At 41.1% G+C, this 16,355-nt stretch overlaps 1 protein-coding gene across 1 annotated transcript in view; it reads right to left on the reverse strand.

Annotated features, from left to right (window-relative positions):
* The window catches only part of LOC144499725 (radixin), a 77,322-nt gene that overhangs the window by 18,743 nt on the left and 42,224 nt on the right, over window positions 1-16,355 (reverse strand). The window contains exons 6-9 of the mRNA XM_078222072.1: window positions 15,023-15,106; window positions 10,487-10,633; window positions 5,425-5,521; window positions 3,162-3,325 (exon numbers count right to left, since the gene is read on the reverse strand). Coding sequence (XP_078078198.1) covers window positions 3,162-3,325; window positions 5,425-5,521; window positions 10,487-10,633; window positions 15,023-15,106 — 492 coding nt within the window. The remainder of the gene's footprint in view (window positions 1-3,161; window positions 3,326-5,424; window positions 5,522-10,486; window positions 10,634-15,022; window positions 15,107-16,355) is intronic.

Raw genomic sequence — 16,355 nt, forward strand, 5'->3', positions numbered from 1 at the left:
ACTGAGGTTAGGCTAATTGGCCTATAATTTTCCATCTTTTTTCTTGTTCCCTTCTTGAACAGTGGGGTTACAACAGCGATTTTCCAATCCTCTGGGACTTTCCCTGACTCCAGTGACTTTTGAAAGATCATAACTAACGCCTCCACTATTTCTTCAGCTATCTCCTTTAGAACTCTAGGATGTAGCCCATCTGGGCCCGGAGATTTATCAATTTTCAGACCTTTTAGTTTCTCTAGCACTTTCTCCTTTGTGATGGCAACCATATTCAACTCTGCCCCCTGACTTTCCTGAATTGTTGGGATATTACTCATGTCTTCTACTGTGAAGACTGACGCAAAGTACTTATTAAGTTCCTCAGCTATTTCCTTGTCTCCCATCACTAGATTACCAGCGTCATTTTGGAGCGGCCCAATGTCTACTTTTGCCTCCCGTTTGTTTTTAATGTATTTAAAGAAACTTTTACTATCATTCCTAATGTTACTGGCTAGCCTACCTTCATATTTGATCCTCTCCTTCCTTATTTCTCTCTTTGTTATCCTCTGTTTGTTTTTATAGCCTTCCCAATCTTCTGACTTCCCACTACTCTTTGCCACATTATAGGCTCTCTCTTTTGCCTTGATGCATTCCCTGACTTCCTTTGTCAGCCATGGCTGCCTAATCCCCCCTCTGATAACCTTTCTTTTGTTTGGGATGAACCTCTGCACTGTGTCCTCAATTACTCCCAGAAACTCCTGCCATTGCTGTTCTACTGTCTTTCCCACTAGGCTCTGCTTCCAGTCGATTTTTGTCAGTTCCTCCCTCATGCGCCTGTAATTACCTTTATTTAACTGTAGAACCTTCACATCTGATTCTGCCTTCCTTCTTTCAAATTGCAGACTGAATTCTACCATACTATGATCACTGCTTCCTAAGTGTTCCCTTACTTTAAGATCTTTTATCACGTCTGGCTCATTACATAACACTAAGTCCAGAATAGCCTGTTCCCTCGTGGGCTCCATCACAAGCGGTTCCAAAAAGCCATCCTGTAAACATTCAATGAATTCCCTTTCTTTGGGTCCACTGGCAACATTATTTACCCAGTCCACCTGCATATTGAAATCCCCCATGATCACTGTGACCTTGCCTTTCTGACATGCCCTTTCTATTTCGTGGTGCATTTTGTGCCCCTGGTCCTGACCACTGTCAGGAGGCCTGTACATAACTCCCATTATGGTTTTTTTGCCTTTGTGGTTCCTCAACTCTACCCACACAGACTCCACATCGTCTGACCCTATGTCGTTTAGTGCTATTGATTTAATTTCATTTTTAATTAACAAGGCAACCCCGCCCCCTCTACCCACCTCTCTGTCTTTTCGATAGGTTGTGAATCCCTGGATGTTTAACTGCCAGTCCTGAACCCCCTGCAACCACGTCTCTGTGATGCCTACCACATCATACCTGCCAGTCACAATCTGGGCCACAAGCTCATCTACCTTGTTCCGGACACTGCGGGCATTTAAATATAGCACCTTTAATTCCCTATTGACCGTCCCTTTTTGTTTTCGTAGTGTGGTGGACCTCGGTTTACGGAGCTTTTCCAGACACTGTCATATTTTGTGAGATAGGGACTATCGTAACCTCTCCTGAGTGCTGTCTTTTCGTGATTTTTTGTAATCCTAAGCAGCTACGCTTCCCACTGATTCCTTCACCTCTTGGTTCCCTGACTTTCCCTTCCCCCCCAATCTCTAGTTTAAAGTCCTATTGTCCACCCCATTTACTCTCTTCGCCAGAACACTGATCCCAGCTTGGTCCAGGTGGAGACCATCCCAACGGTATAGGTCCCCCTGTTATTCCAATTTGCATCATCACTTTCTCTTGACATTCTCTCAGAAGACGAAGGAAATTTGACATGTCAGCCACAACCCTCACCAACTTTTACAGATGCACCATAGAAAGCATTCTTTCTGATTGTATCACAGCTTGGTATGGCTCCTGCTCTGACCAAGACAGCAAGGAACTACAAAAGTTTGTGAATGTAGCTGAATCCATTATGCAAACCAGCCTCCCATCCATCGACTCTGTCTACACTTAGTGTTGCCTCAAAAGCAGCCAGCATAATCAAGGACCCCCACGCACCCCAGACAATTCTCTCTTCCACCTTCTTCCATCAGGAAAAAGATGGAAAAGTCTGAGGTCACGTACCAACTGACTCAAGAACAGCTTCTTCCTTGCTGCCATCAGACTTTTGAATGGACCTACCTGGCACCAAGTTGATCTTTCTGTACACCCTAGCTATGACTGTAATACTACATTCTGCACTCTCTCCTTTCCTTCTCTATGAACAGTATGCTTTGTCTGGATAGCGCGCAAGAAACAATACCTCACTGTAGACCAATACGTGACAATTTGTTTATTTGGCATACTTCAGCCACTATCCTTAGCTCCTGCAATCTCTTCCTATTAAAAGCCAAAGAAGCAAGGCTTTGTAAAAATGCTTTTGATTTCTACAGACAATAGCATTGTGGCAATGTTGCTGGACTAGTAACCCAAGAGATCTGGACTGATGCTTTGGAGTCAAGTTCAAATCATGGCAACTGGGGAGGGGGATTTGAATTAAATTAATACATATGGGATCAAATGATAATTTAAATCGACACCACTGGATTGTTTGTAAAAGCCCATCAGGTTCACTAATGTCCTTTAGGGTAGGAAATCCACCACCCTTATCCAATCTGGCCGACATGCGACTCTGGACACAGCTATGTGGTTGACTCAACTGCCCTCTTAAATAGTCTAGCAGCCAACTCAGCTCAAGAGCAATTAAGGACAGGCAATAAATGCTGGTTCTGCCAACACATTCCCAAGAATATAATGAAATTCTGCCAGATCCTGCCTGCCCCTTATAAGCACAAATAGTCTTTTACCATGAGAAATGCCATGTAAACAAAATTTATTTCTAAAGTTCTCCTCAGCAAACTGATTTTGCTTTCAATGCTTGTTAGAATTCAATTACGTATTTAGAATTCATGCAAGGGATGTGAATACTACTTAGTCAGAGAGAAGAATCCTTCCCACTTCTCCAGAAGGGTCAGATTAAAGTCAAGGTTCACACCAATGTCCTTGTGCATATAGCAGATGTGGACTTGTACAGAGTGATGGAAAAGTTGACCACGTTCATTTACCTTTCTAATTGTTTCTGATGCTTTTCCTCTCTGGCCTGTGCCTTCATTTGCTGTACTTCAATAGTGTCAGGTTTTCTCCTTCGCATATAGAGTTCATGATTTCCCATACAAAGTGCTAGAATTCGTTTGTTGATTCGCAGACGTGGAGCATAAAATACAAAATCCTATATAAAAAAAGAATTAGGACTTGACAAAATATTCAAATGACAAAACCATAATCACTTGTGCTTACATTTTATCATTAGCTATATGAATCCCTACAGTGCAGGAGGCCATTCAGGCCAAGTCTACACCCACAACCACCCCACCCAGGCCCTATTCCTGTAGCCCCATGTATTTACCCCAAGTGAGGGTCAATTTAACATGGCCAATCCATCTAACCCACACATCTTTGGACTGTGGGAGGAAATCCACACAGGCATGGGGAGAATGTGAAACTCCACAGTCACTCTAGGCCATATTTGAACCAGGGTCCTTGGTGCTGTGATGCACCAGTGCTAACCACTGTGCCATCTTGCTGCCCCTACTCTGTTTTTACTCTGAAAAGGATGAGAGAAAGTAGCTAAAATAATTTAGCAATGATCAAATATTACAAAATTCCACGGCAAATGAGACAAAAGCCTCAAATAACAATTTTGCCAACTGATTAATATTCCCATCTTAATTCCCTAGTCCAATCTCTTCCCACATAATCCACCATTTTTAGATTTCCAGTTTCCTGGCCTCAAGTCTTCTTTACATCATGGACATCCAATCTCTCCACACCTTCATCTCTGACCAGTCTGGCCCAAGAACTGTCCACTTTTCCCCAGAAAGGCGACCCCATCCATCACCACCCTTCTACCACAAGCCAACTAACTCCCACGAACATGCTTCATTCCACCCCATTTCACATACTCTATTCCTCACCCTGACATGACCTTGCATATCAGTGCTTCTGATAAGTCTTCTTCCTCAATCGAAGACTTCCCTCTACTGTGGTTGGCTGACAGCAGCATTCTTCTGCCTATCTCATTTCCTGCACTTCTGCGCTCACCACTCCCCCATCTTCCCAGAACCACAATAGGATTCCCCTTGTCCCAACCTTCAAGCCCAGTAGCCTTCAAATTCAACACCTCAGCCATTCTGCACTTTCAGGATTCCAATGAATACATCTTTCCCTCACCCCCAGCATTCTGGAGATGCAACACCTGCTGTTTTACCTTTTCCCTTCCCACCATCTAGGACCTCAAACAACCTTTCAGGTGAAACATTTACTTTGTTGTTTTTACCAATCTAGTATGCTGCTCACAACCCAACCTCCTCTACACCGAATGCTTTGCCGATTTCCCAGTCTACAAGTGTTAAACTGCTTCCAATCATTTGTCATTTAAATTCTCCTTGGGTGCAGTTGGTAGCACTCTGGCCTGAGAGAGACAAGGGGCGGGATTTTCAGCCACCCTTGACCAAAGACCGGAAAATCCCACCCGAGGTCAACGGACATTTCCACTGTCTGCCCCTTACACACTCCGATATCATGGCAGGTGGGGCAGTAGAATTCCGGCCAAGGTTCCAGGTTCAAGTCCCACTCAGACTAGAGTACACAAAAAACAAACGCAAGACCCACACTCCAGTGAAATGCTTTGCCGATTTCCCAGTCTACAAGTGTTAAACTGCTTCCAATCATTTGTCATTTAAATTCTCCTTGGGTGCAGTTGGTAGCATTGTTGGCGGTTTCTTCTTTTAGAATCCCTACAGTACAGGTGGTGGTCATTTGGCCCATCGAGTCTGCACAGACCACAATCCCACCCAAGCTCTATTTCTGTAATCCCACATATTTACCCTGCTAATCCCCCTGATACTAGGGTCAATTTAGCATGGTCAACCTAACCTGTACATCTTTGGGTGAAATGATAAAACCAAGGCCACAGCTTCCCCCTCAGACAGATTTTCAAAGAGCCAAGGAATTATCCCTAGTATTCTGGTCAACATTTATTCTTTAAATCACCACAGTATCTGGTCATCACCATTTGGAGAACATTATTCAATTTAATACTCCCATAAAAATTGTTCTCTGGTTGATTAAGACCTGGATCCAACCCAAACTATAATTTATACCTCCCACTGAGGAACTAAAACACTTCATCCCCAAGGAGTAGGTTAGGAGGAAGTGGTTGCACTGAACATTCCTCATCATTTAATCATTCAAAAATCAATGATATCCAAAAATCATTTGTAACTCAGTAAATTTTAGTTCAATGTTTAAAAAATATTAAACACTTACTGGAGCTTTCTTATCAATAGGCTTTATGACAAACTTTTTATCATTAAAGGAGATGTTTCTTATTTCACTCCAAGGAAAACCAATTTTGGGCGTTAATCTGTTGATTAAAGAATACAATTACATTAATACAAATACAATTCTAATTTATTTTCAAAAACAGGACAGTGCTTTTCTTTAAGTATACAAAAGTGTTTGAGCACAATTCCCTTAATAGTTGGATCTTTTACTTGCACTTGAAGTCAAGATAAATTTTTTTTAAATATAAATAACTGTTCAGAGCATCAAAATACATTTCCTCCACAATAGAGGCCTTCAGTAAATATCAATGCCCAAAGCCCAAAATGTTTTTCTACTTTATGCCAGAGAAACTGCTGCAGTTACCTGAAGACAAATAGATATTGCAGGTTCAAAACTGGGATCTTATTTTCTACGTTGCAACTCAAGACACCTATATCAGATTCCTATTTATTGACTACAGCTCAGCCTTCAACACCATTATTCCTATGAAACTCATCTCCAAACTCCGTGGCCTGGGCCTCAGCTCCCTCTGCGACTGGATCCTGAACTCCCTAATTCACAGACCACAATCACCAAGGATAGGCAACACCACCTCCACGATCATCCTCAACACCAGTGCCCCATAAAGCTATGTTCTCAGCCTCCCAATATACTCCTTATACACCTATGACTGTGGTGCCAAATTCCCCTCCAACTTGATTTTCAAGTTTGCTGACGACACCACCACAGTGGGTTGGATCTCAAACAATGACTAGACAGAGTACAGGAATGAGATAGAGAATCTGGTGAACTGGTGTGGTAACAATAATCTCTCCCGCTATGTCAACAAAACAAAGGAGATTGTCATCGACTTCAGGAAGCGTAAAGAACAACATGCCCCTGTCTACATCAATGGGGGCGATGTAGAAAGGGTCGAGAGCTTCAAGTTTTTAAGTGTCCAGATAACCAACAACCTTTCCTGGTCCCCCCATGCCAACACTATAGTTAAGAAAACCCACCAATACCTCTACTTTCTTAGAAGACTGAGGAAATTTGGCATGTCAGCTACGCCTCTCACCAACTTTTACAGATGCACTGTAGAAAGCATTCTTTCTGGTTGTATCACAGCTTGGTAAGGCTCCTGCTCTGCCAAGACCGCAAGGAACTACAAAAGGTCATGAATGTAACCCAATCCATCATGCAAACCAGCCTCCCAACCAGCATTATGAAGGACCCATGCAACCTGGACATTCTCTCTTCCACCTTCTTCCATCGAGAATAAAGGTACAAGTCTGTGGTCACGTACCAACTGACTCAAGAACAGCTTCTTGCCTGCTACCATCAGACTTTTGAATAGACCTGCCCTGCATCAAGTTGATCTTTTCCTACACCCTAGCAATGAATGTAACACTACATTCTGCACACTCTTGTTTCCTTCTCTTCAAAGAGTATGCTTTGTCTGTATAGCACGCAAGGAACAATACTTTTCACTGTATGCTAATACATATGACAATAATAAATCAAGTCAAGATTGTAACAATTGTATTGCCTACAGGGCTACAACTAGTCTTGGGTTCATCAACTGGGCATTGCTGCTCAGCTGCAAGTTGGAGCTAAGCCAAAGGGAAAAACAACAAAACTTCAACTAATTCAACTCCCCAAGCACTGGAGGGAATGTATCCAACTGAATGAGCTGCACCTCGACACATTTTTGCACTGCTGGTGTCCAGGACCAACAGTTCACCTCTGATTAACTTCGACAGGAAACAGAGTCAAATCAAATCAGGTACACAGAGGGCAAGGAAGAACAAATAGCATGTATGCCAGATTTGGTCATAATCAATAGTATCAGGAAGGGAGTGAAGACAATTTCATATGCGTTGACAGCCTTCAATCAATCATTTGCATTTATATAGTGCCTCATAGCAAAGCACTTAAAGTTTCAAAGCACTAAAATCAGACAAAAATAGATGGCGAGTTAGTAGAGTAGGATCTTAAAAAAAGGAGACAGGTGGATAGCTGGAGTCATTGCAGAGTGAGAAGCCCAGGTGGCTAAAAATGCAGCTGCCAATGGAAGAGCAAAAGGATAGACTCACAAGAAGCCAGAATCAAAATCAAGTTTCGGGTGGGCATGGCCAGGTAGAGATCAAGAAAAGGTTTAGACAGGGAAGTGAACTTTAAATGAGAGGCGTGTCAATGTAGGTCAAAGTCAGGATCCATAGGACTTACTGTAGATGCTAGAAAGTTTAAATAACTCAAAGTTGACACTGGGAATGATGCAGCACTAAAGCAGGACAAGTCTGGGAATGTTCAGCAGCAAATGGGCTGGACACTCAAGCCGATGGGTGAAGTTATACTTAAAGTGGATAGGAAAAGGACAAATCTGTGGCATGAGTTCAAGAGTTTGTGAAGAAAATGACTTTGATCTTCAAGGAAATTGCCTGTCAAAATGTCAATCACTGGAATTAAAACAGGTGACAGAGAGAAATCAGAATCCCTACAGTGCAGAAGGACACCTTTCAGCCCATCAAGTCTGCACCAACTCTGAAAAAGCATCTTACGCAGGTCCACCACTCCCACCCTATCCCTGTAACTCCATATATTTACCGTGGCCAATCATAGAATCCCTACAGTGCAGGAGGCGGCCATTTGGCCCATCAAGCCTGCACCGACAACAATCTCACCCAAGCTCTGCCCCTGTAACCCCATGTACTTACCCTGCTAATCCCCGTCACCAAGTGTCAATTTAGCATGGCCAATCCACCTAACCTACACATCTTTGGACCAAGGGTGGAAACTGGAACACCCAGAGGAAACCCAGACATGGGGAGAATGTCACAGACAGTCACCCAAGGGCAGAATTGATCCTGGGTCCCTGACATTGAGGCAAGAGTGCTAAAGCTAGGTGTCAATGTACATGTGGAAGTTGATCTCTTGTTGTAAAATGTTACGAAAGAACAGCATGTAGATGAAAAAGAGATGGGAACCAAAGGTTGATCCTTGGGGAACTCAAGGTGGTAGTCCAAGGGCAGGAAAAGCAACAATTGCTGGAAAAGATCTCACTACATTTGTAGAACAAGCAAAGGCCAGTTTCAGGAGGCTGAACCATAGGGGAGACACCCTGAAGGAGTCAGCATGATAAAGCTGCAGAGGTCAAGGAGGGAGGAATGCACTATGGCCACAAGTCAAGGTTAAAATCAGAAGGCAACAAGTGATGGCAGTTATTCTGAAAGCAAAGGGATAGAACTGGAAGACCGAAAACCACTTCCAATGTCAGTCATCACAGAATGCAGAAGAAGGTGGTGGGTCTCAGAGCAGCTCAAGATTGGAGGAGAAGCAAGAGTATGATACAGGACCTGGTAATCTAGCTAAAACATTCATGTCAATTACCAATGCCACGGAGAGAGCAAACACACCAGGCTTATACAAGGGAATGACCAAAATGGAAGATAATGAAATGGTTACTGGGGACTAGGGCAAAAGTGGAAGGGGGCTAATGCAGGAAGTAGGTGAACAGAACAGTTACAGAAGCATCTTTGTGAATGGAAGGCAAAAAAGGCTAGACCTGGGAGTTTAAGCATAATTGAAAGTGAATCAGGTAGACTTCTTTCCAAATGGAGCACATGGATAAAAGTGAGATGTGTTTTTAGGGACAAGATGAGGAAAGATACAAGGAAGAGTACAGAAATGACCTGGTGTCGAACAAAAGGGACCAAGTAAAATTGCAAAGACAATGGGTGGCAGTGATATGGTTAGGAGACCTCATGAAATGAGGCATTGGGAGGACACTAATCAGGAATAGGGGGGGTGATGAGGATGGAGAAAATTTACAAAGCTTAGTAGAGGGAGGAAAGAAAAATCAACGTTGGGAGGGGGAGATAATGAATTAGGATAAAGTTGAACAAGAGCAATGGAACAAGTTACCCCCAGAGCAATAGGAGACAGACCAACATGTGATTAGGTGACAAAGGTCCCATTGCTACTACTGGTTCGGGCAGGTCAGATTTGCAAAGTATAGCTGAGAAACCGCAGGGTTCAAGGGAGCAAGGATCAAAATGTCACCATCCATAAACCAAGTCAAAGCCACATGAGTACAATCATCCACAAAGATATTCTGTTGTGAAATTCAAAAAAAGGGGCAGGGATTGAGGACCTACTGGCAAAGTCCAAGAAGCTGATTGATGGAGAATGAGAAGGGTGGTGGTAAATCTTGTGTTGGCAAATCTTGCGTTGGCAAATCTTGCATGTTTGTTTGCAAGAGTCAACAAGAGGGGAGAATGGAGGAGGAGAGATTACTATTCATAAACAGTCTGCAACAAGTGCTTAATAAACCCTAACAAGAATGCTGAGAGAAGTATCAGTCAGTGCCCGAGTGTAAATGATGCTTTGCGCCCGTTTGGAGATGGGGGGCAAGAATTTAAAGATGCCCAAGAGGATGTTGGGCGAGAAGGACCCCAAGAGGAAAAAGAATGCTATATTTTCTGAGTATATGCCTAGGTTGAGCTGTTCAATTGCTGGGCATCACTGGCAAGTCCAATCCCTCCAAAACAAATTTATATAATTTTCTACATTAAAGGGATAATCAGACAAAAAAAGACACCCCAGCCAAAAGAAATATTTGGATGTATGAATACAAAAGCAAAATACTGCAGATTACTGGAAATATGAACTTTAAAATGCGAGAAATTCAGATCAGGCAGCAGTGGAGAGAAAGGAGTTAGGATTTGCCCAATGTCCTTTCAGAGATTTTGGAAGGATAACTAAAATCTTTGTAGACCACTCGATAAGAATACATTAGGAACATAGCTAATCTTTTTACTACTCCCTAATCTCTGGAAACCTGGATCTTCTATTTTACCACACCCCAAGAACCAAATCTGGAACTCTCCATAATTAAATAGCTCAATACACCATCACAAAATGCCCAAGTTATTAGCAATAATCACTTACATTTTAAACAACCTTTCATTCTACGATCACTAGAACAAATGTTCTTTAGTCACATTAGACTCTAGCTTTAAATAAAAAATCATGAATTGAGAAATATTTTAAATATAGTTCTTACTTATCATCATGTTCATAGATGTTGAGTCCAAGAGCATCAACGCCCAACCATAACTCTGTTCCTTTTTTGTTCTTGATTTCGAAGTAATTGACACCATACATTTCAAGATCTTGAGCAATTTTGAGGTACTCCATCATTGAATCCTCCCTATTGACAAAAAAAATAAATTATAAAGGCCAGATCCGTCATTGTTCACGACAGCCCCATTCATAAATGTAACATGCAGTACACATTACATACACATGCAGAAACAAAATACTGCAGAGGCTGGAAATCTGAACCAAAAGCAAAAAAGTGCTGCAAATACTAAGATCAGGTAACATCTGTCATTAGAACTGATGAAATGTCATGGACTTCAAATATTCACACTCTTGACTGCAGAATGTTTGCAGCATTTGCTGTTTCTATGTTACCTTTCATATGCTGGATACAAGAAGTGATACATATTGGATAGCAGGAAAAGCTTAATGGAGAAATAAAAATCACTTGATGCCCCGAGTGCACTCTTCAAAATGCTGAACACATGCTTAGATATTAAAGTTGCTGCACTGAACGACAAATTTATATATGCTATTAACATGGCAGATAGTGTTTTTGCACATTAGCTGGTCACAGCAAAACCACAAGTCGACAAAGTTTACATAGGACTTCAGTAAAGATACATTCACATAAGTAACATTCCTATTGTATCGTTGTCTCGAGAGGACAATCATGGTCAGTTCCCAGTCTCAGACAAGGATAAACTGCATTTTTAGAAGAAATATTCTCCTATTTGTAGGTGTACAGGACTTCAAACTTGCTCCACCTTTGGATAACTTCATGACTTGTTTGTGGCCTCAATTCCATTTTCCTGTCTGCCCCCCTACAACCCACGACTCTTTTGTCCATCAAATATCTAACTTAATGACCCAGCCTTCATTGCTTTCTGCAGAAGAGAATTCCACATACAAACAAACCTCAGAAGAAATCTCTGCTCATCTCCATCTTAAATTGTGCCCCCTTGTTCTAGTCTCTCCCACAAGAGGAAACATCTTTCACCCTATCAAGTCCCATCAGGATCTTATACATTTCAATAAGATCACCTCTCACCCTTCCAAACTCCATTACACACCCAGCCTGTTTAATCTTTCTTTCTAAGATATGCCCTTCATTGCAGGTACGAGTCTTCCTAATCACTTGCTGTACCTCAATATTAATTTTGAGATTCATGCATCAGGATTGAGGCCTGCAGTCTCTCCAATGATAGTATTCAGCTTTCCCATTCTTAATGGAAAAGTTCACATTTTCCCATATTATACTCCATTCACCCCAATTTTTACTGCTCTACAATCCCTTTGCAGACACTCTACCTCCTCTTGGTGTCATTTGGTCCCTTCATCCAACTCAATGTAGACTGCAAATAGTTGAGGCCCACCACTGTTCTTAGCAACACTACTGGTTCAGCTTGCCAACCTGAAAATTATCCATTTATCCCTACTCACCATTCTGGTGTAATGTTATCAATAAGTGATTGATTAGTGAACAAACATCATGTGCTCAATCTTAAGTAACCTTTTGAGGTGGTAGCTTATCAAATCCCTTTTGGAAATACAGTTCACCAAATTCACAGGTTTCCTTTAATTGATCTTGGTTGTTACTTCAAAACTCAAACACTATCTTTCACAAAACCACATTGATTCTGCCTGATTTTAAGTTGCCTGCTATAACCTTAATAATGGATTCTAGTAATTGCCTTAGGACCGATGTTAGGCGGACTGGCCTATTGTTTCCTGCGTTCAGTCTGCCTCTTTTCTTTAATAAAAAAGGTGTTACATTCACTATTTTCCAAACTGCAGACTTTTCTAACATCCAAAGAATGAGAAAATTATAACCAATGCTATCTCAGCAGTCATTTATTTTAAGATCTTGGATGCAGGCCATCAGGTCCCAAGGCCTTTTCAGCCTTATGTCTAATCGCTTTCCCAGTACCTTTCTCCGAGATGGGTGATTGTTAAGCTCCTCTGTCTCTTTCACCTCTAAATTTTCAAGTATCTTTGGTCAGTTTGCCAAGTCTTCTACAGTGAAGACAGAGTTCAACATCTCCACCATTTCCTTGTTTCCATTAGCAATTCCCCAAATCAGTACCAATACTAGGTTTAGTAACTCTTTGCCCATCACCACGAGTGTGTATCTTTAAGTTTTTTTAAAAATCGTGCAGCTTACAGCTTCAACCATGTCATTGGGGGGGGGGGGGGGTTGGAGCCAAGCTGTGGCAGTCAGGTGATAGGGTTTCCCCCCCTTTGGATTTCAATTTATTTTGCGGGGGGTGTGTGTTGGAAGCTGTTTAGCAGCAAGCTAAGAAGCAGTCACTGTTTGGTTCTGAAACTTAATTAGCTGAAAGAGAGACTTATTGCCATCCTGCCTTAAAGAAGCTGTGTTTTGGGAAACAGATTCAACTACAACCTCCTCAGTTTCTTCACAAGGGATTTTCAGCATTCAACCCAGGAAGCTGCATTCCTGTAACAAGTAGGCATTAACCTATGCTGTGTTAGATGTTGGCTTTGGTTGGTACACATTATAGATATTCCTCAAGAGTTATACATCATGGTTGTTGCGTTTCTTGTTTGTAATTGTTAAACGTTCTTGCTAATTGTCTTACTATACATGTCAATAATATTCTTAATTAAACTTTACTTTTGATAAAAGCTCCTTGTGAGTCAGTTGAATCACACCTGAAGTGCAACTTCATGCACATCCTAGCCAAATTCAACGTAAAATGTTACAGGTCAGGAGAGCTTCACTGAACACCTTGAAGTATCCAACCTGACTTGTAACACTTGGTTCTTTTAGTCACTATTTCTTGGTTGGTACTGAAATTTCACTTTTGGTCTCCATAACCAGACTAGAGTTCATCAGTTCCTTAATGGAGGTCCCCTCACTTTACATTAGATAGCTTCTTCAGTTTATCCTCTTTATACTTCAGCATTATAGTTATTTGTGAACCCTTGCACATATATCCTTTAGTATTGCATTCAGCTCTCTAAAAAGGAGAGCAGCCTGTGGTCATCTGCAACTTTAATTTCAGTCAATGACAGCAAGTAGTATACCAATTGTCAAGTATCAAATATCAATAACTCAAATCACTCACATTGACCTTGGCTTCCACCTGAAATTTTGCAAAATATTATAAAATGAATCCCTCATCTCACAGCAAAAGGCAGATAATTCAGATGTTTTAACTTGAAAGTAACTTAAGCCACCCTTAAATGGGCAATTAGGGAATGATAGTGTTGCAAACTCAATTTTTTTTCCTGCAACATTTTGCCCTTTAGGATCTGAACCACAGCAAACCTAATAACACTATGGATTTGAGATTGCTCTCATCTTCAAGTTCACATTTATTCTTTAGAATTAAAATGTGCTCTTTGTTTCACCGATACAAATAGGTGTAAACAAAAATTAAAGTTACTGTGAAAATCCCCTAGTCACCACAGTCCAGCACCTGTTCGGGTCAATGTACCTAATCAGCACGTCTTTCAGAATGTGAGGAAACTGGAGCACCCTGCAGACACTGAGAACGTGCAAACTCTACACCCAAGTCGGGAATCGAACTTGGGTCCCTGGCACTGTGAAGCAGCAGTGCTAACCACTGTGCTACCATGTCGAAAAATTTACATCCACTATGTGCCAAAGGAACTTCCATCAACTTTCCTCTCCTTCCACAAATTATTTAACAAATCGATGAGTCAGAACGCAAGAGATGACCACATACAAATTCAAACATTTACATCCAAACTCAAAATGACTCAAACCTTGGTTTCCTGGGCTCTTTGCTTTTTCTCCCCCCATTTGGGAAGAGGAATTACTGATTTAGCAACCAACTCCTCTCTCATTCCTTGCAGCTCATCTGCCAGTATATTTATTCACAGGTACAATAAAATCTTGCTTTTACTGCTGCTGGCCTTTACCTGAACTCATATTTCTCAAGTTTGAAGGATAAATACAAGGGAAAAGTTATGTAATCAATGGAATTAGACAAATTTTAATTTAATTCCTTCACCAATCTAGGATTGTACAACCATGGCAATGCTTCTTGCAATACAAATGCAGTTACATCATAGGCTCTCTTCTCAACACAATGTACGTAACCTTTTCATGTTTTTGGGGACGGTGTACGTAACCTTTTCATGTTTTTGGGGACGGGGGACGGGGGGGGGGGGGGGGGGGGGGGGGGGTGCATTTTGTTTACCAGGCCATCTTTTCCCAATATTGCCATGATCATTTACTTGTTTGAAGTGTTCCCACTACTTTAATATGCTGATGATCAATGGCATGTTAGAACATTCCAAATGCATATCGGAGGGGAAAGGAACAACAATCCTTATGGTTCTTCAGAATATGACTCAATGGATTGTCTATATTCCATAACATGTAAATATACACAAAGGCTAAGCTCTATCACCTGAAAAAAAAACATGAAAACTCCATCCAATGAGAAACTGAACAGGACACAATGATGAGTGTTAACCAAAAGTATATGAATTGTCACAATGTTACCTCAGCATTCCTCTGTGTTCTTCATGCCAAGTCTGTATCCTATCTTCCCACTGCTCTTTCGTCAACTTATGCTGTTCTAAGACACTAAGAACATATAGCGCCAAATTAAAAAGAGGATAAGAATGTTTGAAGTTAGTTTAACATTGCTCAACGCCAGTATACTTAAGCCAACATCCAGGATATTCAAGCAATGAAGCATTTTGAACTGTTAATAACTGGCATAAGCATATAGTGATCTCTGCCATTAGACTCTTTACAACATATGTATAACCCCTGGAACATAAAGTAAAAATCATGTTAAATATTTAACTCAAATAAACCAATTGTAAAATTTTACAGATCACTGACAAATGGTTGAACTTCAATCTGGAACAGCAAATATATTTCAGAACACAAGCTTTATAACCAACCAACCTAGAGTTACGCTGCAATTACCAGATCGAGGGGTTCAGTACTCAGTTGAAAGTTGAAAAAGAGGCCGGGTCTAACAACAGGAATTCAGAATACATCAGCCAATTAAATTCTCTAGGTTAAGAAAATTCAAGTATGATATAGCTGATCATTTGGAATTAGTTTTCAGATTGAGAATTGGAGCATGTAGAAGAAAAACTGAAAGGTCAGACTTCAATCTGTTTCAATCACCTGACAGCCAACTAGAACACAACTGTAGACCACAAAGTACCAATAAAAAGGAGGATTTACAGTGGCAAGTGTTCTACAATGCAAACATGTAATTGTGGGTGGTGGCAGAGGGAGGAGTTTATAAAAAGGAAAATTCAAAGTTCAAAAATATACTTTGAGCAAAGAGGAGAATGAAATAGGGTGGTGGAAGGGACCGTCTTCCATTGTTTAATTGGTTTTGCAACACACTCCACTATAACTAATATTACAAATTTAAATCCAGAAACGCAACAAAATGGATTAATATGCATGAACTGACAGCTTAGATCAGTGATACCAGAGTCAGAAGGTTCCAGGTCCCAATTCTAGGTCTTAAGCACATAAATCCAGGTCTGCACTTCAACGCTGTACAAAGAAAGGACTGCACTATTGGAGGGGAGATGTTCAGGTGGATGCAAGTGATCAAAGAGGAGCCAGAATATCCTGGCCAACATTCATCCACCACCAGCAAAGCCAATGAATGATTGACTTCATTTGCTGGCATAAATCCTATGCAGCACTGTTTACACTTCAAAAATAAATTATTAGTTGTGAAGTGCTTAGGGACATTTGAGCATGAATGTGTCAATTAAATGCAAGTTATTAAATGTTTTGCTGCTTTAAAAAGACCTCATTCAAATCAGTAAATTGCGAATATATTAAAAACACACCA

This window comes from Mustelus asterias, chromosome 10 (assembly GCF_964213995.1).
Source record: "Mustelus asterias chromosome 10, sMusAst1.hap1.1, whole genome shotgun sequence".
In the NCBI taxonomy this organism is placed as follows: Eukaryota; Metazoa; Chordata; class Chondrichthyes; order Carcharhiniformes; family Triakidae; genus Mustelus; species Mustelus asterias.